Source organism: Hippichthys cyanospilos, chromosome 11 (assembly GCF_059441005.1).
Source record: "Hippichthys cyanospilos isolate Australia breed blue-spotted pipefish chromosome 11, RoL_Hcya_1.0, whole genome shotgun sequence".
Taxonomy (NCBI): Eukaryota; Metazoa; Chordata; class Actinopteri; order Syngnathiformes; family Syngnathidae; genus Hippichthys; species Hippichthys cyanospilos.
Window position 1 is genome coordinate 7,062,894 of NC_142379.1, and position 26,081 is coordinate 7,088,974.

The following is a 26,081-nucleotide window of genomic DNA, read 5'->3' on the forward strand; positions in this document are numbered from 1 at the left end:
CTTTGGTTATAGTCTCACGGAGAGCCACGGTTATATTAGCGGTGCCTGGAAGTCTAATTAAAGTGAAGCCTGTAGCTGACCAACCATGATAACAATCAGAATTTACACATACAATTCCAATATATTATAATACGCTCCCGTGCAGTGCAGCTCTTTCGACGGGCATCCTACAAAACACGCGATTGGCTGCCAGTGTGACCATCGACCAATGAGGGTGCAGGAGTAAATTATTTGTCTTAAATTTGTAAAGTATAAATACTTTTCACATTTAATGATGATACTTCACAGTTTTTCCACTTATCGCAGGGGTTCCGGTCTCCATTAACCACAAAAAACAAGGGATTACTGAAATGTGTGCATTTATTGAAGATGTAACGGCAGCCATCTCCCCAGTGCCTTTACCTGCAGTGCTTTAGTTGCAGCCCTATATCATCAATGACTCTTGAAATTTGCATGTTTTCTTCAGGCAATTGTCATTATGAATCTCATTTTAATTAAACCAAACAAAAGTTCCAGCTCCATCCCTTTGGTCAATGCAAATGTGTGATGCATCACTGAATGACTTTCGTTCAGTCATCTACATTCCATGATTGCATTTCCTTAGCGCATTGTAACCTTGTTTTTTCCATTTAGGTGTTAATGATGGCTTTCGTTTTGCTTTCCTGTATGTAAATCCCATTTCCTTTGGGCGATTTCTTTTCCTTTTGTTTCTCATTTGTTTTTGCTGTGCATTTTCCATTTTTCGTATCGCTTTGGGTTTTCTGTCTTGATGCTTTGATGTCTTCCTTGGTCTACCAGTATGCTTGCCTTTAACAACCTTCCCATGTTATTTGAACTTGGTCCAGAATTTAGAGACAGCTGAGTGTGAAAAACCAACATCATTTGCAGCACTGCAGGATGATTGACCTTCTACAAGAAGCTTGGTAATCCTCTTTTATTTCAACTGATATCGCTTGTATTGGAGCCATGCATGAGTGATGTCAGTCCACTTGGTGCAACAGCTCTCCAAAGTGTGATCACTCCTGTTTAACTGCACACTAATCTGATGTAAATGTTAGTTTGGGAATGTAAAATTAAAGAGTGATTCCATCATTTTTTTTTTCTCCAGAAATCAGTAATTCCATAATGTTTTCTTTTTGCTTTGTCTAAAAAAAAGGTAACTGTTAGTGCCTACTGGATGTTAGCGGCAGTGATGGCATGGCCACGCGGACACATGCATCAGCAGAATTGTACACCACTCATAAACACTCAGCTCTCATCCTGTCTGTGCTTGCCAAATCTTGCAAACGAGGCAGCAGTTGCTTGACATTTCTGCTGCCAAGCCTAATAATTGTGCCAGCAACCAGGTTCCGGCCAACTCTGTTCTCCTTGCAGTTACCACTCAATACATTGACCTCCCTTTCATACAAAGTCAACATAATGACTATATGACCCTATCGCTTTAGAATAAAAGATCAAAAAGGGTGAAATATGCTACCAGTCAACCTGACAAAGACCTATGACCTTTTGAAAAGCATTATATATTTTATAGATATAGGAAAGGCACTTACCCCTGTTCCGTAATTCCACACATTCAGGATGCACTCTTAATTTAAGGGTCAACTTTTGGTATTTTCTACATTACCGTGAATAGGACGCACCAAGATTTTGGCGACAACATAAAAACTATAGCAAAACAGAATCAATCTCATCTTTTGTAAATTTGTCATGTTTTCTTGTGTTCATATCCGTAAATTCTGTAATTTGATGCAAGTTAAGTGTGTTTCAGATTCCCCACATTGTGAGTGGTCAGTTAATGCCTCATCAGTGTATCATTGAATGCACTTGAAGCATATATATATATATATATATATATATATATATATATATATATATATATATATATATATATATATATACACACACACACACACACACATGATCTTTAAGTTACCGCTTATAGGTCACAACTTTGCCCTTCATTTTGAGGAAAAAAAAAAACAACAACCTAATTGTTAACCTGTACAGCTCCATTGAGAAAATGGAAAATGGAAAATGCAAAAATAAACTAGACACTGTGATTGCTCAAGTGTGTACAACCACTTATATGTGGCTATGCTCAGAATGAATCAAGCATCAAATTTAATCATGTTCAAATGCATGTTAAACGGGAGTTTTTCCTTGAAAAAGTGCCTCTTGATTAACCTTAAATACAGCACATGTTTCACCGTGCTTTTTCTGAAGATTTCTCATCACATCTTATCACATAAGCCATGTTCCGCAGAGAGATTCCACAACTTCAGAGGCACCTCACTGTTCAAAGGCAATCGTCAAGAGAGGGATGTAAAAGAATTTCCAAGGTGATAAATATCACACAGTGGAGACAGTCTTCATCGTGTAGAAAAATATGGTACCCCCGAAACTGTTTATGTTAGCATACTGGATGTGACAGCATCCGTGTTCATATTTCTGGGCAATAGAGAAGGGTTGCAAGACACAAGCCTTTTCTTTTGGGGGGAAAAAAAAAAAAAAAAGTGTTGTGGGTCAATGAGCCCAGAGTTGAAATTTTCAATCATAACATCAGGAAAACACCATTTCTACAGTGATTCATGGTGGGAGCCAGAACATGCTGTTCAGCTGGAACAGGAACATTAGTCAAGCTAAAGAGAATTATGAACAGTCCTAAATACTGCTCAGTGTTAGCACCCTCAGGAGTCAGTAAAGAAACCCAAGACAAACAAAACTACAACAACAGCAAAGGATGCTATAAGGGACAACGTACGACAGCTGGTTACAAAAGGTTGAAAACATTCTCAATGTGGACATAATGATGCGTTTTACATATTGTGGCTTTTCCTACTCCTAAATGAGTGTCCAAATGTTTGTCTGATAGATTAATTAGTTTGTGCTGTCAAGGGATTGTTTGAGACTAATATCACTCTTCTCTTTATCCAAAGGTGCCCCCAGGGCTTTTTTCTTTTTTTTAAAGTTAAATACACTAATTATCGACAACTCTCACATGTCCCTCAATTTTCACATCTTCCTGCCCTTCCATCCACAACAGGAGCCTATTAGCAGTGTTGGGCAAGTTACTTCAAAACTGTAATGCATTATTTATTATGGTCATTTTAAAGTAATTATTTACATTACAATATTACTGTGTTTGAAATGTAATGCATTACACTACTGTTGCATTACTTTTATATTACTCAGGCCAACATTACTGGAAATATGGATCTGCTATTCTAAATGGAACTCATTACGCTCATTAGATAGCCAATAAAAGGTTGCCTTAGGTAGCCAATAAAAGGTGGGGCTAATGTTAGCAGCTAGCCTACATAATTGGTATTGTGCGTAAGTAAACATTTGCCCCAGACTTTTCTCCTGAGATCTCACGACCCCTACCACTTTCAGGCTAAAAATGCATTGTAATGCATTATTTTACTCTTATTTGTAAGGAGTACAATATTACTTTTTTTTTTTTTTTACATGTGTAATAGATCACATTACTGTGTTACAGTAAAAAGTAATGCATTACACCCAACACTGCCTATTAGGTTATGCACAATGACAGCTACTTCAGGTTGTGATCGACCTTTGCTTTCCAACCCCCAAATGGATTTAATCAGTATACAAAAAGCCTAAGGTTAAAGTTTAAAAATAGATTAACATGATTGAAAAAAAAAGAAAACTAGGCCACTAAGTTAATTTGCCATTTGAAAACTTTAAATCAGTGAAAAAGTATCGATAACCCCTTTTGAATACTGCGTCCTACAATCAGTCAGACCTTTGCTTTTTGTGGTAGATGAAATAGAATAAAGCAATACCTTTGGTAATGTCTACACCTAAGACATAACTCCGCGTGGAAAAGTGGAAGCTGATCAGTTCTGATTTGATTAGTTCTCCTTTAATTGAAGCTTCCACCGCACTTTAATGGATGATTCATCTGATCAGTTTTGCTGTACGCGTCATCTTACAGATCTGAGCAACAGATAACAGATTTATAAGGTGAGAAATCCAAGCGCAAGGGTCATCCATATCTTCAAGGGCAGAGAGAAACGATGCATGTGTGTGTGTATGTGTGTGTGTGTATGTGTGCATTCATTCTCTGTGAAGAAAATGAATGTGGATTCACCCAAAGTGAATATGCAAAGTGGCCAATTCAACCAACCAAAATCTGCACAGTAAAATCTTGAGAAATACAGTGACAGATAACTCACACACGCCCACAGAGATGCACACACATACATACAGATTGTAGTTATGTAACTGTTCCCATGATTTTCTAAATTGCCCCTCTAATACCGAAAGGGAGAACTCAGCGTTAGGAAAACCAATACGACCGTTCAAATATATATCAACATTAAAGTTCACAGTAACACACAGCCCTCAAAAATTGGAGTCCTCTCATCTCAGTGAACGTGCGAGCAAAGGCACATAGCCTCCGTTGGGCGCATCACACAGCCTGCCGTTACACAAGTGTTCCTGTGTGTGTGGGCGGGTAGATGTGCGGGGGTGAGGTGGATATTTTCCAGTTTGAGTGAAAAACACATTCAGCTTCGAGGAGGCCGCATATCCTACAGTATTTCCTTTTCTCTGCTGTGCCACAACCACATGTCCGTTTTTTTTTTTTTTTTTTAATCTACCAGCGCTCTCTCTAGTCACACCTAAGGACAATTTGGTATGTCTAATACATCTGTCATGCATGTTTTTGGAGTGCGGGAAGGAGCTGGAGTGCCCTTAATGACTTCAGGCAGGCACGGGGAGAAACTACAAACTTGACACAGACAGGCCGGAGCGAGGTGGTTTTGAACTCGGATACCTTTAATTGTGAGGCGGAGGTGCTATTCACTGTGCCACCGAGCTGCCAATACTTATAATAATATCTATAATTTATTTATTCATTTATTTTGCAAAAATATTAATAGCTAGTGTTCAGATAGATACATGTTTTTAACTTAACTCACATATTGCCAGGGATGTCTTTTTATGTTTTTCAGGAGTCCGGACAATCGATAATTAAGTACGTTATGGACATTAATTTCCAGATAATTTTAATTTTGAATCAATACATAAGCACCTGGGATTGAATGTCTGGACTTTTAAAAAACATGAATATACATCACTGACATCGAATGAATTGACTATCTAAAGCAACCTTGGGCTTTCAATTGGATTGGCTATAAAACACTATAGAGGAAGTCTTGTTTTTATGTGTGCATTGCTCAGTGGCAGAGTGATAATCTCGGAACCGGGACGTTGTGGGTTTGATCCCCGACTATTGTGAACACGCTAGAAAAAGTGTAAAATAAATGAAAGCCCATTTAACAATACTAATTAAATATACAGACTTGCCAAGATGCACATTGAACTAATGTGACTATAAATGTTTCTCTCATATGTGATATGTAATCACTTGGTGACCAATTGAGGGTGAGCCCCACCTTTGACCCAAATTCAGATAGGATAGGCTTCAGTTAATCCATGACCAAAAATGAGGTATAGAAAATGGATGGATCGATGGAGGGTGTAAATAAGGACACTCTGTCCCATAGAGAGTAATGAGAATGGCACACTCGGTCTTTCTGTGTTCTCTTGGAGAGCTATTTACAATATTAAGTCTTGTCAGATCCCAAAGCTGGTTTGCAAAGTGTGTATAACACTTTAAACGTGTAATATATATCCTCTGAGAGCCAGTCTTGGCACTTGTGTTTTGTTGCATTTGACATTTTATCTGAGTAAAACAGAAAGGTTGAGTGCATCCCACCCAAATGCGTCACATCGGAAAGGCCAGACTGTCCTCCATTGAGCACACTGGGACTTTGTAGGGTAGGACGAAATAATGTCCACTAGTGAACACAAATGAATAGGCAGGGGGATATGATAAATTATCAAAGCTAGTGTGAATTTTAATGGAATATAAAGATGTAAAAACTGCTTTTTAAGGTATGTTTTGTAATTGGCATTATCGCAGAAACGATTGTGTTTAATCATGCAGTTCCTACTGTATAAAAAAAAATAAATATCAGCTACAAATGATGTCTTACAAGCAATCAGTACGAACATGCAAGTTGAAAAAAACGTTGATGATACGTTGATTTTGTGTTCTTACATACAGTAGGAGGAGATAGAGGAAAAGTAAGCCAATGTGAGAGAGGAGGAATACGTAATGAAGAAATGGATTGTGGAGTTCAACTGAGTTGTGGATGAAGAAATAGATGTCTTCAAAAAAGTGGCCAGAAGGAGGCACCTCAGGGGAAGGCCACACAATGATGAACAGATGGAGGATTTAATAATAATAATTAAAAAAAAAATCTCATTACTCTCAATTTGTAAATGATGCTTCCAAGCTATCATTGTTGCCTAATGATTTGGCAACATCCATAACAATAAAAGGTTCCAGACGATTAAGAAAAGGGGAAATTTGTGCTGTTTCACTGATCTCCGGCAGCTGCCAATTCTTTTCAGTGCTGTTTGGTTGCTATACATTATTAAAGGGAGTAAAGGCAATTAAAAAACAATCCAGCAATGAGCTATTGAGCCAAACCTCCCGCCTTCTCGTAAAGCACATTTAAGTCATAATTCCAGTTGAATAAACTGCTAAGTATTAACTATCAATTAATAAGGGCACATCCTACATATTATGTAAATCCTACATCATTCCATTCATCCATCCTATATTCAAGTCATTGTGAAGGCGGAGCCTATCCCAGGTGACTTAAGGCCAGGGGCTGCGTTGTATGACGCACAGTAAAATATTCTCATGAGAATCCTAGTAAAATTTCATTCAGTTTGTATTTATTGAGCAATTTCATTCATTTTCTAAGGCCGGTTAGCTAGAGCATAACCTAGCTGACTTGGATGAGATGCGGGACACAGTGGATTGATTTTGAGTTCACAGCCGGCAAAAAAAAGACAACCACTCAAACTCATTAGAGTCGGCAATTATCTAACTATTCGCCGTCTTTCACTGATGGAGGGTCAGGTCATGGACGGTCTGCACTCAGACAGATAGCGTGGAAGAGAGTCAAACATTATTCTGCGTTATTTGTTTGGCTCCTCACCCAGGACTTGTTTACTTTGTGTGTCCCTACAAATCAGCTCAGAGGATTATTTAAAAAAAAAAAAAAAAAGTTTTAAATTGTAAACAAATACCCCTTTTCCACAAAAACATCATGTGGACCAAAACTGCTACTTTTTAAAAATGTTTAGTCTGATTCATTGACGTAGCCACTAGAATGGACTACAAAAGTGTTGTTATTTGATGAGATATTTTAAACATAAGGGATCTACTGACTGATTTTAACATCTAACGGTTTCACAACATTTTTTTCTGTCTGAGTTTGAAAAGTCCGACTGCATTTGAATGCACCATGTGGTTAGTGGCTAGCACTAAGGCTGGAGACTGGCGCTGGATCGTACAATGATATGATAATTGACTGGTAATTCTTAGCATAATTTATCAGCGATTGAATATGATTTTTTTCATGGAGGTGTACTGACGTCAGTAGAGACATGATGATGGCAATAAAAAGTCACAGATAGGCGTAAAGCTAGCTAGTAATGACAAAGGCCGACTTCAAAATAAGAGCCTACTATAGCTACTGCATTGACATTCATGCATTACTTGGTGTGTTTATTTTGATATCTAATTTCATTGACTACCGTTGACGTGTAAAGTGATGTTTGTTCCCTCTAGTAGTGCGCATACAGCGTAGTTACGCGGAAGCTAAAAGGAAGCAGATTTTTTTTTAATTTACAATATTGATTTGGGGACATTTTATTCTCAATGGTAGTATATAAGAATCTTGATTATGTGAATCAACTTTCTGGCATCCATTTAATTTTTTAGATGTTTTCACCAAGTACCATTTTCCTTGTTTGTATTGTTAACCATACATAACATTGGAAATATTTTAAAACCTACATCAATAAAGATATTTCATCTATTCTTTCAAGTGATGCAATGACAAACCCTTCTTCATCAACACATGGAGCCACCACAAAAGTATTTTGAAGATAAATATAACAGACATACACACTGTGCCATGTACCGAAATGTCTCTTCAACAATGTCCACTTTACTTACTCGTGGTGTCCCCATCCCAGCTCTGGAAGATAGGGCAGCTTCTTGATCCGTATGATGGAGTCGTAGAGGGAGGGCTGCAAGGATTGCGCCACCGCGTTGGCGAGAATCACCGCTATCATCACGGGCAGGATGTGAGAGATCTGCCCAGTCAGCTCAAACACAATCACTGCGGTGGAAACCGTATGGGTGACTGCTCCAGACAATGCTGCCGCACCTGGACATGGGGAATAGGGCAGTGAGCTGGGCAAACAACCAAACAATTGTTGACATAAAAATTGGCTTGGAATGAGACATGAGCTCATGTCCAACCTGGAGGCCTTGTAAAAGCAATGTCATCATTCCACCAGTGACTGTATTTACAACTGACAAATTATCCAATGAGAACAAACAAGCTAAAAAACACATACAAAAAACAATAACAAAATAAAACACAAAGATAAAACCCGTGTGTGCTTTAACACAAATTGTCTTCCGGAAAATATTTAAAATTAATTGCCGCATTGCACGAGACTGGATTTTATACGGATTTTTGAGGTCGGTCACAAAAGTTGCCATTTCTACAGATGTCGCCCAATCACACAAATGTTATTGACTGCAATTCTAAACGCGTCGCTTGTTACGCCATCCGCGTAGTCTATTTTCCCAAACCGGGAGGGCCGCATCATAAGGATCAAAGAACCACACTCGGCTCCGGAGCCGCAGGTTACTGACCCTTGGTCATTTCCAACGTCATCTCATACTGTTATTTCCTTAACATGACATTTCCAAAACCATTCTTAATTATTGCAGAAGATAGAAAGCAATGAATAGTGATCATCTGCTCAAAAAAAGACTGCGTGCTATTTTTCCTCAAACTAATTCACTCTAATATTCTCCTCGTGGAAGAACTCCTTTTCAACTAATTCAATTAAAAGAGAAGTTCAATATTTCCATATCGTTTCTGACCAATAAAATGTGTGGATAACAATACAAAGGCTGCACTGGAGCGACAGAGGAGCATAAAGAGAAGTGAGCCTTCACTGCTCAACCGGCAAAACGGATCAGACCTGTCAAAAGACTGAGATAAATACTTGGGGCTGATGGGAAGGTGGGGATAGCGGAGGAATGAAAGCATTAGAATAAAGTGAAAAAGGGTACAAAGCCAAGTAAAACAAATGGTATTCCAAAGTTGGAGCGTTCATTGTTTGCTCATATAATTAAAGCCAACTGCGTGCTTCCAATTTGCCCCCTCTGATGGATGCTGTGTCCCATCTTCGCGTTCAGCATGCACCGCAAGCTGCTCAGCGGAATTCAAGAGGCTCATCAGAATGCTAAGGCCTGAGTCATTAGTTGTAGTGGACCACAACAACAGAATAATCAGAAGACAATAAACACAACTGGCAGCCGCTAATGGTACGATCAAATTAACTGCATGCGGGTGACAGCTCATCTGAAAGGGCTCGGGTTTCCGAGCCGCAGGGCGACGGTCCGAGCTCTGCGGCGGGTGCGTGTAAACATGGCAGACGAGTGAGTCATGCTGATGTTCACTGATTGATCGACCTGTAATGCCTGTTTTACAGTAGGAGATTATTTGATTGAATATAGGTCAGTAGAATACTGAAAAAATATTTTACTGACCCGTTTTACACATTTTTGTTAGTCATGTGACCCCGCCTGTTCAGTTTTCTTATCTTTAGGTACAGTCTACAACACAGGTGCATGTTTTTCAGCTTTCTCTTCCCAAAACATCTGATTCCAATGATTGGCTCATCAGCAAGCTCTGCAGGAGCTTGAATATGATCCTAATCGTTTGAATCAGGTGTGTTTTAGGGAGAAGGATCAAAAATATGCAGGATACTGTCACCCGTGGACTAGAGTTTGACACCCATGGTCTATACGTAGCCAGGGTTTTTGCAAACAGGCAGTTAATGTCTCCAGTTTGCCCTATCTTTTATATGTTCCCCAATCAAAAGGGCTCAAAAACTTGGACCAAAGTGGAGATTTGCCAAATTCTCGGAATCCACGTTTACGTGTAGTTTTACATCATTATTCTTCTTTATTTCCTGCCACAGACACCGGGTAGGTTAAGAGGCGGAGTTTCCTTCTGACTGGACAAAAGTTGGCACCAATACTGCCACCTAGAGGCTTGGCATGCTTATAAAAGAAAACCCCACTATGCGGATTGGTCACAATTTTCACATTTTTTAAACCTCGATTGAAAACACTTCAATGTTAAAATTGTACATATTGTACAAATGCCCTTGATGGAACAAAGTATGAAAACCTCTGGTTTAGATGATCCTGGTTAGGGAACACATTCCCAATCAAATTTGCAATGCAGGATGATTTAAAAACAGGTGGAGCAGGACTAGAAATAAAAAGTTAGCGTGTTTTTGCTTACCCACGACAGCATAACCTCCTGGTACGATGGGGTAGATGGTACCATCTGTGTTGATGCCATCTGGGAACCAGGCTGCCATGCTTTCTCCCACCAGCCGACCAAATGCCGCTCCTATATAATTGAATTTTAATGAAGCAATTAATAATACAAGTGTAAAGTATTTGTGCTCTGACTACATTCTAGCCAAGAATAAACCCGATTATAATTTCTTGATAAAAATAGATAGGCTTACGCTGGTCCTATGAGGAATCCTCATTTTTAAAGGTTAAGATGCAAACATCCATATGCATGGTGGTACCTTACCTATTACAAATACTGGCATGAAGGCCCCACAGGGTACTGGAATAGTTGTGGCAAGTGCAGACATCCAGAACTTGGGAAGAAAATAATGAAGATTTAGGAAATTAGAAGGAAAACTAAGTATTCAATTAGCTTGTGCCTGCTATCTCAATGACAGCTAGCGGAATCCTCTCCTGGCAATGATGAGGCAGCGGTATGGAGCTTATTGCTCAAGTTAGATTAGCTTGTCACGTTCCCCCTTAATTTGACAGACCTTCTAATGAGCTGTGAATAATGCGCAGGTTCTAACGATCGAACAATACTGCATTAAGCGATTGGACAAGTAATGAGAAAAGAAGTAAACAGAAAATATAAATACTGCCATAGGGAATGTAGGCGGGGACCTTCTGGTTTTAGCGTCAGAAAATGCATTATTGAATTTGTTAAATTATAGATAGACATGCTGTATATATGCACACTTGTGATAAGTGAATATGGACTACAGCAGGAAAGAAAAGAGCAATCGAATTAATTAAATTTAGGGGAATGATAAAAAAACAGGAATTTGGATTCTTGTGTTGTTTTCCTTTGGTCAGTCTGTGAGTATGGTAATCCATTAATGTTACTGAATTCAGATTTTTTTTGTGTGTTTGAGGATGTCAATCAAATACAATCTGTCTCCCAGCTAATAAACAGACGAATCTGGTGGGGCTGGGCAATTATGGCCCAAGAAAATCAAATTGATTATTGTCAATTATTCTGGACAATTTGACTTTAATGGAAGAAATAAACCCATCAAACATTTATTTAAAAGGTTATTAAAAATTATTTAGATAAACTTAATAAATACTGATCTAAAATCTGTTTTAACAAAAAAAAACATTCCATTTATTTTGCCTTTTTTACCAGTAAAAATGTAATAGTTTTTTTGTCTATAACTACTTTGATAACTAAATTATAATGTGACAAATTTATTATAATGATTCCTGAACAACAACTTGCTATCGAGTGAAAATGACATCGCTTCTGCTCGGCTAATGACCAATCAAAGCTCACCTGTTGGTCATGTGACATTCATAAACTGCACCATAATTGATATTTACACAGATATCATTTTCAGTTGACAGAAAGAGAAAAAAAAAATAGGTTTTAAAAAATAATAAATATGCAACAAAACTAATATAGTTATCAAATGAAGTCATTGAATCCATCAAACCCAATTTTACATTTTTAAGAGTCCACAAATTTAATCCCTGTTACTTATTTATATATTTCTTTCAAATATATTCAAGTGTTAGACTAAAGCAGTGTTTGAAATTTGCTGTTACTAGGAGTTCATTACAAAAAAATATTACTTTTACGGCTACAAATCGCTAAATAAATGGATTAGCTCTTTAAACACCACAATTAAAAAGTTAATAAATATTGTAAACGTGTCTTGTAAACAACCCATGTAGTTTTCTGCCATTTTTTTTTTTCAAGATTGACCTATTTCCCCATTGATTTTTAAATTGGTGAATTAACTGCTTTCATTCAATGCAGTCATATAATATGGTGATGATTTTAAAATTTTAATAAACAAACTTCAACTTCCAGAGGCCATAGAGTTAAAGCAGTGGAATTCCTTTAGAGAATAAATGCTGTTCTTGTTTGTATGCATAAATGAAGGTTTACAAATGAGTTTACAAGTCAGCCATTACAGACCTCATCAATGTAATAATCTGAAGATTTCAAATAGACTTCTTAATTACAGTCGCTGTCACCACATCCCTGCACGCTTCCAGTCTTCTCCCTCATCCGCTCCCTGCGCTGTGTCTATAGCCAGATGTAATTAAGGCCGACTGCCACCGCAAAGTATCAGATCTTCTGCTGTAACCCTACGCTGCAGTCTTTTTCACACCCCGCATCATGCACACGTACGCACAAAAGTGTGTGTAAAAGGTGCATGCGGACCCGCAATCCGAAGCCGTTGTCACGCACCGGCGAATTTGAGAAATGAATAACCTAAATGGGATGGACAAAGAACAAGGCAGATTATTTGATTGTCCTCCGTGGTCTCATCGTTTTCCCTTTAACATCATCTTCCTGCGCTAAAATCTTTATAGCAGTAAAAAAACTGGGAGCTTATAACTTTCTCTGACCTTTATTGAACTGGTTAGGAACAAGTGGTTCACAGGTCTCAAACTCCAGTCCTGGAAGGTCGGTATCCAGCATGTTTTCCGGGTGTCTCTTCCCAATACACCTGATTCGAATAATTAGCACGTCAACAAGCTAGGCAGGAGCTTGAAAAGGGTCCCAATATTTGAATCAGGTGGCCTTGAGAAAAAAAAAACATCAAAAACATGCAGGATACTGGCCTCCCAGGACTGGAATTTGATCTACAATGTGAGGTCCGCTGAATACAGGGGTCCGTGAAATAATTTGGGTTATTAATAAAAAAAAAAAGATATACATCATTTCATTTTATATTAAATTGTGAAACTATTAATACTATTTATTAAAGCAATTGAATCAAACCAGTATAATATAGTTTTAAAAACGTAATAATTTTTACATTTGTCAAAATGCAATTGTTGTCTACATTTGCTTGCTAACGAGGCGACGAAGCCGGCAAAGCTAAAGAGGCATTTTATTTTACAATGTTGTTTTTGTACTTGTTGTCAAAACAAAAGGCGCACTTATGTTAGGCTTAATTTTTTTTTTTTCCCGCAAACATTTGCAATGCGGAACCCTGGAAAATTTGTTTTCTAAAAGGAATCCCTACGTCCAAAATGTTTTGAAACCCCTGGTGTAAATCATAAGTGTATCATAACTGTAAAACTTGTAGCATCTTTCAAGCGTTGTTGTTTATTGTCCAAAGTCACCTGGAATAAAGTTCAGGTCAAATAAAACCATACTGAGGACAAGTAGGATCAAAAAATGGAGTACAAATGTCTAATAGGATAGTCTTTGCAATCCGTTTGCCATAACAGCTTCATTTTTTTTTTTCACTCAATTTATTTTTTCCCCGCAGGTTTAAAATAGCTAAGTGAAATTAGATTTTGCTCTCATGTAATTAATACTCTCAATCCTAATTTATTACTTACGAGAAATATAATCCATTTCAACACCTGCTTGTATGATCGTTTCACATGGGATGAGATAAACCTACGAGTTTAATATAACCAGAGAAAAGTGATTGATTGTACGTTTTTATTTTCTATTTTTTTTTAAAATCTCAGTCATTCTGTTCATTCCAAAATAAATATGCAGTTCTTACATACAACAACACCTGCTCTGCCTTTCCTTTAACAAGAAGATAAAGTACATGAGTGGGTTAGGTTATAGCTTTGTGTGGACACCTTGTTCCCAGGTGTCACAAGCGGTGATCTTACATAACATTCCCGCAGAGTGGAAACTGATGATGTAATGTGAATGTAAAGTAATAGAAACCAATAGCTCGTTCACTTATTTTGCATCAGCAAACGTATGCTCATTATGGCATTATGTGAAATAACATAATATGGTTTAAAATAATATTTAAAAAGTAGCATAATGTTTGGATAGAGTTTCTTTCAGGAGCTTTGCAGCCCAGCCAACATTCTCAAACGTGGCAGTTTAATGAATGGGCTGCAAAACATGAACTACACACACACTATGCGTCACATCTTTAGATTAAATAAATCAGAAAGCGTGTGTTTGTACGAAGACATTTTGCAAAGCCTTACTATATGGTAAAAAGTACATTTAGGTCCTAAACAATATCATAGTTTTTATTGTAATTACAATCCATTCATAATCATATTTGTAAGAAGTTTACAAAGAAATGACTCAAAGTGGAGTCCACAAATCCACGGGAGTCCATGGCCTGACTGCAGGGGATCCGTGAGATGATTTGGGTGTTTTGGAACTGAGATTGTTTATCTTTTAAGAGATACATTTTTTTGCCTCGTTTGTTTGTGCCTTGTCTTTGTTTTTTAGCGCCGCCTCTGGCCGCTGTTGATAGTGCATTGATAGTGGTCTGTCTACTTAGATAGAAGCCATTGTAACATCTAGGAAGTGTGTATTTAATTTCGATTATGAATTTGAGAGGTTTTTTTTTTTAAGTCCCAAATTCCTAACTAAACTAAGAAGTTCAGTGTGTATGTTGTGTGTCATAAGATGAAACAAATAACCCCATAAACCCCACGCACATCAAAGTGCAAACTACAAATAGGAGTAAACCGTTTTCATGATTGCTTTCCACCATAATGTGATTCAGCTACGAGGTATGCCAGATTTGTGCCAGCGTGTGCAAAAAAAATCTTGCTTTGTGAACACAGCGTTTTAAGCACACAGCATTTTTTTTCTCACTGTTACAACCACTGATTAATTCAACGTCTTTGGGGTCTGAAGGCAAGCCTCCCCCATGCTAAAGTTTGGAAGTTGGAATGAAAGTTTGCTCGGAAAAAAGCACCAGGACAAGATGGCTGCCATGTTGAATGAAAGAGCTATTCATTAAGGAGACGGAGAAAAAGAGAGCAATTTCTCCTTGAAAATCACCACTCTGAATCCGAGAAAACCAAAGGCCGTAATTAGGCAGAGACATTACAGACACACTTTGAGAGAAGTGTGTGCATATGTGTGTACATGCGTGTGTATGTGATGTAACATTCTGGCATTTGTCTGTGCTGTTGGGGAAGCGGGGGTGAGTCAGTAAATGCCCACATATTCAGGAAGGTACTGCAGACATGAGAATTGCATGATAATAATAGAAACGTCTGAATGTTGTGAATGTACAAAATACAAATTTGTGAATCATCTCCCTTCTTTCTTTACCGTATTTATTTTATCTTATGTTATTGTTCGACATTTTGTCTCAAAAGTCTTGGAATTTTACTGAACTTGCCTAGGACCTCAGGGACAGTATGTTTATTCCATTTCACACAGAAATGTGTGTGTATGACAAAACGAAAGACATGTACAGTGGACCCCCGGGTCGCGGCGTCCCTGGCTTACATTTTTTTTTTTTACGTTACAAAGTGGAAAACTAACTTTTTTTGTCCCCTCTTTATGTTATTTTCCCCGCTTTACAGCATTAACAACAGTTACAAAATTCAAACTTGGTGTGCGTATGACTGCGAGTCACACCATGCTCATACGTCACTAAAATGCTGGCCTGTTATAGGTCGGCGTCATACTGTCACTAAGATACTGTCCTTCTATTGGTGGGCGTCACTAAGATGTGCCATTAATATGCTAAAGATTTGATCTCGCGTGAATGCTTACAATATCGTATTTATTGTGCATTTTAGTGCTTAATTCAAACTTGAATTGGTTAGCCATGGGTCCCAAGTTTGCTAAGGATGTTAACGGGAGTAGTAAGAAGATCATTGCTATGGAAATGAAGCTGGAGATAATCAAGAAATATGCACAGCTTGCATGAGTGGGGGAAAAAAAAAAAGAAGCTATTAAAAGCCTGCGCAGAACTTGCTTGAATGCCACAAAAATGTTAGTAACAATGTAAACACACTTTGTAAATATCCAAGCATTCTAACACTTGTAATATCATGATTTGTGGGATGGATCTGAAAAAAAAATGTGGATCATATATTTTCTTCAAAAAAGGGTTTAAAAAAGTGTTACTTAAATATATGAATCATGTATAAAACTTGATATTCTGTAGAAAATTGTGAAGAGGCATGTATTTGTTTTGTTTTATTTATGACATATTACACTATTTTATTATGCATAATTTACCTAGTATTTATATATCATGTAACTTCTCGAAGTTCTTGAACTTTTTCCTGCACCTTTTGAACATGTACTTCATCTACTAAATTGCTATATCTATTGTTTTTTTTTTCTGTTCCTTAATTTTATTGTTTTCCATATGTGCTTATGAGTTCAATAAATCAATTTAGCTCATTTTCTTATCCTCTACAAATCATTCAAATTAATTTGCTTTATTGCACAGCCCTAAATTATGACAAAACATAGTCAACACATATTTGTTGACATGCAAATAGTTCTCCTATTGGTAGTTAGCTTATGTAAATTGATATGATGGATTAGTTATTCATTTTGGTAAAGTAGAGAGTAGATATGAAGTAATAATTTTAGTTGTACATTTCTTTGCATTTGTCACCTACCTTCATGACAATGAAGATCACCAGCGTGACAAAAACGTTGACCTGCGGATGTTGCCAAGCCTGAGAGTGTCCAATGTAGTCAAACTCTTCAGCGATTCCCTGTTTGGCCCAAGTGCGGTTGTCAAGCAACGTCACCAGCGATTCCTTCTGGGTGAGCTGCAGGCCACAACAGGTATCATTTTGGGTGAAGCCTTTATTCAGTAAGGTCATGTAAGAATAATTACAATCTGCTGTGCATTGGACTTTTGAGAAGATTTAGACACGGTATGATTAACTGATAATGTATAAAGAAATGTCAAATACTTGAGATAGCACACAGGGGGATTAAGATGACTTTACTTGGAGCTGATCTTAAAGGATGATGAATATTGATATGAGAGAAGGTTATGAGAACGTTTTGGATGCACGTGAAAAGCGGTGCTGTGTAGGTTAAACCAAAGCTTCAGATACATGTCTCCTATCAGGTAAAAAATAGACGATATGCTAAAACATGAATATGTGGTGGTTTTCTGTTTGGGCTTCCATCTTGTTCAGATGGATAGATCTTATTTTTATTTGCAACAACAATTTCAAGATATGTTCACATTATACACTTATTTTTATAAATTCCTTTGGGTAATAGTTGCAATAGAGATGTTGACACCTACCTTGCCTGCCATGAACTGTCCAAAGCCAGGGGGAAATGTTAGCGTAGAAACTAGTAGAGTTACCAGTGCTGGATACAGAAGACGTCTGAGAGAAAAACATGACCCAGAAACAGTGATGAAAAAAAAATAATAAGTGAAACAAAAAAAGAAATGAGATTGATTCGTTTGGTACATTCTCAAAAGTGCATTTCATCAATCCATATGATTTAATCTTAGATTCACCTTACATTACATCAATTCTCAAACTTTTTACACCAAGTATCTCCAAGACAAATGCAGTTTTGTATGACAGTTATGCTCTGTGGTGTTTTGGTTGTGTTGTTTTTTGTTGTTGTTGTTCTTTTCGTTTCTGGATTTTTGTTGGTCTTTGATTTGTATTTTCACATTCTGTGTTGTTTGGTTTTTTGCTCATGTTTCTGTTGCTTCTGTAGAACAGTAACATAAAGTGTCCTGAACGCTGCATTTAAGGTATAAAAATCATTTGACTTTCCGCACAACTATATTTTGGGGAAAATACCATGAAGCGGTGAGGGAATACTGTAGTTGGATTTCGGGATTCAGGAAACTTTAAACATTGTATAATACTCACTTTTTCATGAGGAATCTGTTGATTGCCTTTTGATTCCTGATGAACTGGACAATGAGGCGGTTCAGGTACACAAATAAAGCCCCACCAAAACCACTGGCGATTCTGCAAAGAGAGATGAATATGTATTGGAAAAAAATATGTGGATGCAGAGAGAGCCCTAATATTGATGACTCATCGGTGAAGAAAAAAAGAACAACGACAGCATCCTTACGACAGGTTCCTTAAGTGAACCTTGGGCAGATTTAATATAGAAGAGAAATTAAAATGTAAGACGAGTATTTCTATATATGTATATATACATATTTTTATAAAAATACTATTATTATAGTGGATCCGTCATTTACTGAACCTGGAACCAACAGATTTAATGGACGGAAAACAATCTGCTGTCCACTCAAAAAGCCTCTTTGTACAGGAGCTGTCAAAGTCTGTTAGTTCCAGAACTGGGCACAATTGCAGTACTCTGACAAGAGATGGCGACCGGTGACACTTTTGGCTTTTGAGACATACGTTACAACCATGAAAAAGGGTCAGTCACTGTGGCAACCATTCAGTGGAGATGCTCCAGCCAAAATTCCCCAAAACTTCATAATTTATGACTTCAATACCCATTTAAATAAACTTCTGACCACAACTTATGTTTAGCAGGTGTCAAAACCTCCAATCAATAAAAGTAAAAGTCCGAAGAGCATTAAACGTTGCTTGAGATTGACACAGATTTTCTTCTGAAGAAGTGTTTTCGACCCTTCCATACCTCCCTTAGCTTCTTTGTTGTAAACAACTCTCAATCAGAGTCCTAAAAAATGCCTCCCGGGCAAAGGAGGATATAAAAGATACCCCTCAGTGCATTAGCAACTGTTACAAGATAAATTATCCATGTAAGATGACTCATACAGGTTTCGATGTTAACAGAGGTAGGGAAAGAGAGAAGCACATTTCTAGTTCCAAAAAACTCTTCATCCATGCTAAAAAGAAATAGCTAAACCCTGTGAATGAAAACAAAATGAATTCGATCTGAACGACTGTACCTCTGCCAATCTAGAGTTAATCAGGCTTTGAAAAGGTGTTTTCCTGTTTTCATTCAGATTAAATGAATGCTGAAAAGGAGGCTGGCGCTGGCACATTTTTTGTTGGAGAATAAACATGAGAAAGGAGGGAATGCTTTTCAGTCTTTAGAAAAGTTCATGATTGTGTATCATCCCACAGCTAAATATATCACAGTCATCATTTTGAGTACATAGTGTGGGGTTTTGCTTATGAAAAAAATTCGAATTAGGGCTACGCGATTATGGCCAAAATATTAATCACGATTACTTTGGTCAATATTGAGATCACGATTATTCATCATGTTATTCATCAACGTTTTGGAATATATTTTTGGACTCTTGATGTTCTTTGTTTTCATTTAAAATTATTTTATTAATATTGTGATGCAACCAATGATCATTTTGGTGATAATCGTAGCACAAAAACCTTCATTATTTCTTGTCCTATGTTCAATTTTTTTTCTATTACTCTTTTTTCTTTTTCCTCACCACCGGGTTGCCCTATCAAATCAAGTAGCCTCTTAACTCTTCAATTCAGATACTACATAAGACAGCAGGATTGTAGAATGAGACTCTTGATTGCTCATGAAGGAAAACGCATGGCGATTCATATTCGTCATGCAGGTTTATAAGATGTAAAAAATCTTTACGCATCCATTGTTGCATTGTGTAAAATCTTAACTTGCTGGGTTTTACAATGAAGAATAATGTATTTCAAAATAACCCATTTAACTCATACGCCGTGCAGTATTTCCTGAGCCAAGAAAACTCACCCAATAACAGCAAAAGCCGGCAACTCCTGGAGGTCAAATGGGAAATCTAGCCGGAAACGAGTTTTGAAAAGGGCCGTGATGGTCTCTAGAAAAAGAAAAAACACACACAAACACACACAAAAAGTAAAGTAAATCAATAATCATAACAATGAGAAAGTGGTAATCAAAATGAGAAAACTCTCACTTAAAGAAAAATGTATTGTCTTTTCATCAGATGAAGTTAAATATAGTGTACTCAGTTCCTAATTAAAGATAAAGAAGCACAAAAGAGCACAAAAAGTTTCGCTAATTATATGAACGGATGTGACTTAATTCTCGCTCATCACTAGAGGAAATAAGCATGCCATATTTTGTAATTGGCTGCAGGTTTGAACTTCCGAGTCACTCTTGGATGAGATTATCCATGGATAATTATTCAACACATCTCATTTACATGCATTGCAATATTTTGTCTGAAGGGATTCTAAATGTATGCAAAACAAAGAAAAAGGAAAAAAAACAAGATAATTTTAATGGTTTGTTTTCTTCAACTTTATACACCGTCCTTTCAACATTATACAGTATACTTTAAGTCTTTAAAGTCGTAGTTGTACAATTCGAGTTGTAGGTGCTCTTCAAGGAAAGGATATGTGCCGGAACGTTGTCATCGGTATCATGTAATACTTCATAAAATATTTGACTGAAGCTCAGTGAGACCCCAAGAGACTACAGTAGCAAAATGTTAGCTTTGATTTGGAATTTAACATTAGCGCTAAGATGTAAGACAGCAGTTGTTCGTCCTGGCTGTTCTGAACAAAAAATTCAACGATTGTGGTGAGAAAGTAACATGTCCTCATTATGATAAGAAAATTACATTATTTTAAGAATTTTGATTCATTTAGCAGTATGCTTATACACACCTAACGTCATAGAAATTAATGCTCAAGTTTGACATGCTTGTGGACTTACCGACAATTATATTCTGAAATTAATTCAGAAGCTGAATACTCATAAAAAGTAAAAAAACAAAAAAAACAAAATGAGTGTTGGGGTGATTGTTTAGTTAGAAATAGCCGCTTATATCTTAGTGTAGGTTTAGCTGTTTGCAGATGTTATCTATCGCTTATGCGCTGCGTAGATTTTTCTTTAGCTAAAAAAACAGAACCAATGTTATCTGTATTCAACTCGCTTGAAACAATATTGCCCAAATAAAAAACTAGAAACCACAATGGCATTCACACCCTCTATGTGCAAATATAAATGTTTGACCACAAATGTATATGCCTTGTGACTTCCAAGTGATACTGTAAACAAGAGGCAATGCACTCATTTCTGTCTTACCTTCATCTCTGTTCCAGACAGCAAGCACTCTGAAGATGAAGGCACTGAAGGTGGCGGCAAAGAAACCTCTCCAATAGTTCCTCACGGCAAAGAATGTGGATGTTACTTCAATACTGAACAACACGCCTAAAAAAGAAACGGACAATGCGTGTCATGAAATGACTTCAAATTTGACAAAGATTTACATTTAACACTCTTCAGGCAGTTGCATTCAGTGGACCCCCGCCATACGAAAGTAATCCATTCTGGAGTTGAGATCGTAAGGCGGGCAATAAAAACCTATGGTAATTAGCTAATGCATATAAAACCCCAGGAAAAAAAAAAATCAAAATTTCATATACATATTAAAAATTGGTAACAAAATAGTATAGTAAGTGAAACTTGTATATAATAATATGCATGTACATAATTAAATAATGTCATAAAAAAATATATATATATATATATATATATATATATATATATATATATATATATATATATATATATATATATATATGTGACTTGAGCTAGTTACGGTCATATTCCAAGCGAAGGTAGCCTAGCCTAGCTTAACTTTCTTTGTAGTTCTTGATTATCTCCAGCTTCATTTCTATAATAATCATCTTCTTAATTCTTCCTTTAACATACTTAGCAATCTTGGGACCCATGGCTAACCCATTCAACTTTTAATTAAGCAGTAAAATGCACATTTAAATTGATATTGATATTGTTAGCATTCACGAAAGATCAAGTCTTTAGCATACCGGCATCTTAGTGACAATGTGATGATAGCAGACTAGCATTTTATTTGATTTCAGTGACGCACGCAGTGACGTTTGAGCATGTTGCGACTTGCAGAGTCATACTCGTGCACACTGACCGCCAAGTTTGAATTTTGTAATTGTCGATGCCATAAAGTGGGGAAAAATGCCGTAAAAAGAGGACGTAGTATTCCACTTCGTAAAGTGAAAAAAAACGTAAGCCAGGGACGCCGTGACTGGTCCACTGTATTTGTAACAATGAAATGAGAATTCCTTTATTATTCAACATGAATATTTTCCGGGCCATTTTTTACTAACATTTTATTTGAGCCTGAAAGGGTTAAAGCAAATCAACTTTCATGGAAATGACGATAACAACGGTCAGCTCCTTAATGTTTTTCGTCAACGAAAAAGTGACGCAGAGCCAACAACGGGTAACACAAATGCAAGAGTAAGCCTTGCCAAGAAAGTAAAGTAGCTACAGCAAAAGCAGTGGCGTTATTGTGTTACATAGGAATTACAGAACCTAATGCTTATAGGATTTGATTATTGATCAACTAGTCATTTGGCAAGCAACTCACCTCCTATTGGGGCTGCAAAACAGCAACCAACTCCCACTGCACAGGCTGCTGCCAGCATCTCAATGTTCCTTGACTCATTCTGAATCACACACGCACAGACACAAAAAATAGTTATACATTCCAGTCAGTTTTAGACCTGCAGGGTTGTTGGAGGTAATTACATAAAGAACAGATTGGAAATATGACCCCCAAGATTTTACATTCTTCATAATAATCTGAGATGACAAATAATGAATAGCAGTGCAGCACACAATATGGAAGATAACAAAACGGAGTGTGAACTACATAGGGCAAATAACCGGAGTGATTAAAGCCGAGGGTCAGACCCTTTTGGTCATGTCAGGCTTTGTTCATTTTATCTCAAGGCCTCTAAACGCCACTCCGATCCACCCAAATGTGACTGACGCCTACCCCTTGCTAAGTATAGCTAAGTGTGTAATGATCGCACAGAAATTCCACAGCTCTGTACACTCCGAAACTGAATAAACAACGTTTCATTTTTTCCCAGAAGTTATGTGTTTAAGGCTTTTAGGTGCGCATGGAATCAAAACTACAGTGTTGGCTAGGGCTGCATTTGCATTCTGTTATGTATCCACTAGATGGAGCTGCGCTCAAGGGAATGTCAACTTAATGATCAGAGAAGTCAGCAGTTTATTGCAGTTAGGATATGTTCTATAAGGCGCACTGGACTATAAGGCGCACCGTCAGCTTTAAAAAAAAAAAAAGTAAGGATTTTAAGTGTGCCTTATCGTGTGGAAAATATGGTATACACACTGTATATTAAAAAAAAAAAAAAACTCATCAAAAGATAGAATAAGTGACGAGGATTCTACCGATGACCAAGATCCAAGCAAAATTGTAGTTAAGGTAAGATATTTTAAACTAAAAAGACGAGAACACATTTGCTGCAGTCAACTCAGGGAATGAGGACTTTAGGTGCCAGCCAAAGCTCTAATTTTAAAATCGAACTGGACCAGTCAAAACAAGACAAAAAAGCGTATCTCATGGTCCAAAAAATACAGCTAAATAAACAACACTAATGTCTCCACTTAGTCCCGTCGCTTGCTGCCAACCAGTCCAGAATCTGGACTTTAAAAAAAAAAAAAAAAGGGATGGATGGATGGATTGGATGCTAGCTTGCTTTCATTCTTCACCTTCATCTGCATACATTCTTAATCAGATTGAAAATCATCAATTACCTAATACACTGTGCTCCGAATTATGATGCATGTTGTTCTCGTTCACTTTACGGTCAATAAAATCTATAATAAAAAAGTGCTTTGAGCGTCAACATTTATGTAACCCCAACCATAACAAGGTTACTGTAACCAATGTTGTTTGTGCATAATCGTTTACAATATTCAACATTAACAAACAATGTCTTATTTCTATCATTACATAAAGTATGACATTGGAATCATTGGAAGACTTTAACAGCTCTCATCCATGGAACTTCTAAATCCATGGATATGGTCTCTACCTCTGTCCCTTTTAAAGAGACAAGAAATCCTTCCCAGAGTTTCTTTACGGGGGTACAGTATACCACCATCTTTATAGATTTTTCTTTTAACCATGCTTCACAAGTTCTCTAGAGGGTTGAGGTCAGGGAACGTCGGTGGCCGCACTACGTCTTCACACAGTCTGTCCTTTTATGGCCTCAGCTTCGAAGAAATTTTCTGCTGCACCGGCTGTGTTGTCTTGTAAAAGACATTTTACTGACAGAGCACAATTCATGTAACATCATGAAAGGAAATGACCAGTAAAAAATCCGCCTATTTTCCAGGTCATGTAAATTTTAGGCTTAAACGTCACTCCACAAGTCTCTTGTTGACACCACAGCGTCATTTGGGACATCTACCAACCATCCCAAAATTCCATCCATCGGCGAGCGTGTAAACATGGAATTCAAAAGCTCAATACTGGTCAGTGAATGCTTTTTAACAGAAACTTCTCAAACTCTCTATGGTAATTGTTTTATATAGTATCTTTAACGCTAGTCTTTTCTTTGGTATACTACAGTATAGTTAATTAAAATATATGACTACGATGGGTTATAACATAGCAAGACCGCTTTCAGTAAAGTGTTAAGAATAACACCGACAGGAGATACCTCATAAATTCCTCCAAATAGAGACATGAACTTGCTGAGGAGAGCTGCACACAAACTGGCGATGTGGACAAATGGACCCTGGAGAGAAATAGGATAGAATCATTAAAATAATCATATCTTCATTTTTAATGTAGAATTCAAACTTTGAGAGCAATACAAAAAAGGTATGGGGCAATTATATATATATATATATATATATATATATATATATATATATATATATATATATATATATATATATATATATATATATATATCTACATTACTGTTCTGATGTATGCATTGCTGTGATAATTGAGTTATCTGATAATAGTATTAAAAAAAATGCATATCCACATCGACTATAGTACCAAGCATCCCTTTGCCTCTCACTTGGTTTAAAAAGTGTCTCTAGTGAAAGCAGGAATTTCCTTCTCACGCTCTCTCATTTCCGCAGACTAGTACCAGCAGATTTGCCTGTGGATTGCCACTTGTGAATCATTTGTAATTCGTGCTGCAGGAAAGTAGGATACATGTCAAGAATATAGCAGAATTTCCAGAAGATTTCATAACCAATATCAACAAAAGTTTGAAAAGTTGTACAGCGCCAACAAAACACTTCACTTCCACTACACTACTACACTCTTGAGGAGAGTAAGTGAATCCTGATAATCAGATTGTGGATTATTATTATTCCAGAATGGGACAATGCAATATTACATGCATTTTCAATTAAACGAGTTAGATTTGTGCAATAGTGCCATTATAATTCTGTATATATTCACACCAACAAAGGTTACTGTCACACTTCATCAGTTTATAATGACTGGACTTGACCAAACATTTTTTTTATTTGAGCTGACGTGTTTTTTAGCGTGTAGTTATTATTACCTCCTTGCCCAGCGGCATGCCACTGCCCAAGGCGCAGGTTAGCCCAATGACTTTAGCCACAAACGTTTTGAAGGTGAGGTATTCCTTTAGAACCACTCCTCGTAAGATGGTCTTCATTTCTGGGATACCGGAACCTAAAGGGATCAGAAAAGGTGAAAGGAAAGATTTACACATCCATCCTTTTTTTCCTTTAACACTTAATATCTTGAAAGCTACATGGGCACCTGTTTTTTGTAGTTTTCTTTCTTCAAATAAAGTAAGTTGTTCAAATATTATAATAAAATGCTAAACTGGTAATGGTATTACACTTCACTTAAGAGTGACAAAAAAGCAGGTGTTGTTCAAAAAAATAATAAAAAAGTTGTTAATTAACCTCAAAAAATAAATAATAAAAATTAGGGATGAAGCTCCCTAGCGTTTTTGGTATTTGTCTATCCTACAGAAGAATCTAATCAAATAATATTTTCCTCCTCCTTCTCTTAACCTCTCCCTATAAGTTTTAGTATAAGAGACTAATTTATCAGCTGAAAACGTACATTAGAGTCAGCACGGTTTGTTAAAATGT

At 37.0% G+C, this 26,081-nt stretch overlaps 1 protein-coding gene across 1 annotated transcript in view; it reads right to left on the bottom strand.

The window, feature by feature from the left end:
* The window catches only part of LOC148415662 (chloride channel protein 2-like), a 78,506-nt gene that overhangs the window by 19,115 nt on the left and 33,310 nt on the right, over window positions 1–26,081 (bottom strand). Inside the window, exons 5-15 of the mRNA XM_088427253.1 lie at window positions 25,517–25,650; window positions 24,647–24,724; window positions 22,537–22,615; window positions 21,213–21,338; window positions 19,893–19,977; window positions 18,074–18,175; window positions 17,485–17,569; window positions 16,838–16,993; window positions 10,752–10,821; window positions 10,449–10,559; window positions 8,069–8,282 (exon numbers count right to left, since the gene is read on the bottom strand). Coding sequence (XP_088283379.1) covers window positions 8,069–8,282; window positions 10,449–10,559; window positions 10,752–10,821; window positions 16,838–16,993; window positions 17,485–17,569; window positions 18,074–18,175; window positions 19,893–19,977; window positions 21,213–21,338; window positions 22,537–22,615; window positions 24,647–24,724; window positions 25,517–25,650 — 1,240 coding nt within the window. The remainder of the gene's footprint in view (window positions 1–8,068; window positions 8,283–10,448; window positions 10,560–10,751; window positions 10,822–16,837; window positions 16,994–17,484; window positions 17,570–18,073; window positions 18,176–19,892; window positions 19,978–21,212; window positions 21,339–22,536; window positions 22,616–24,646; window positions 24,725–25,516; window positions 25,651–26,081) is intronic.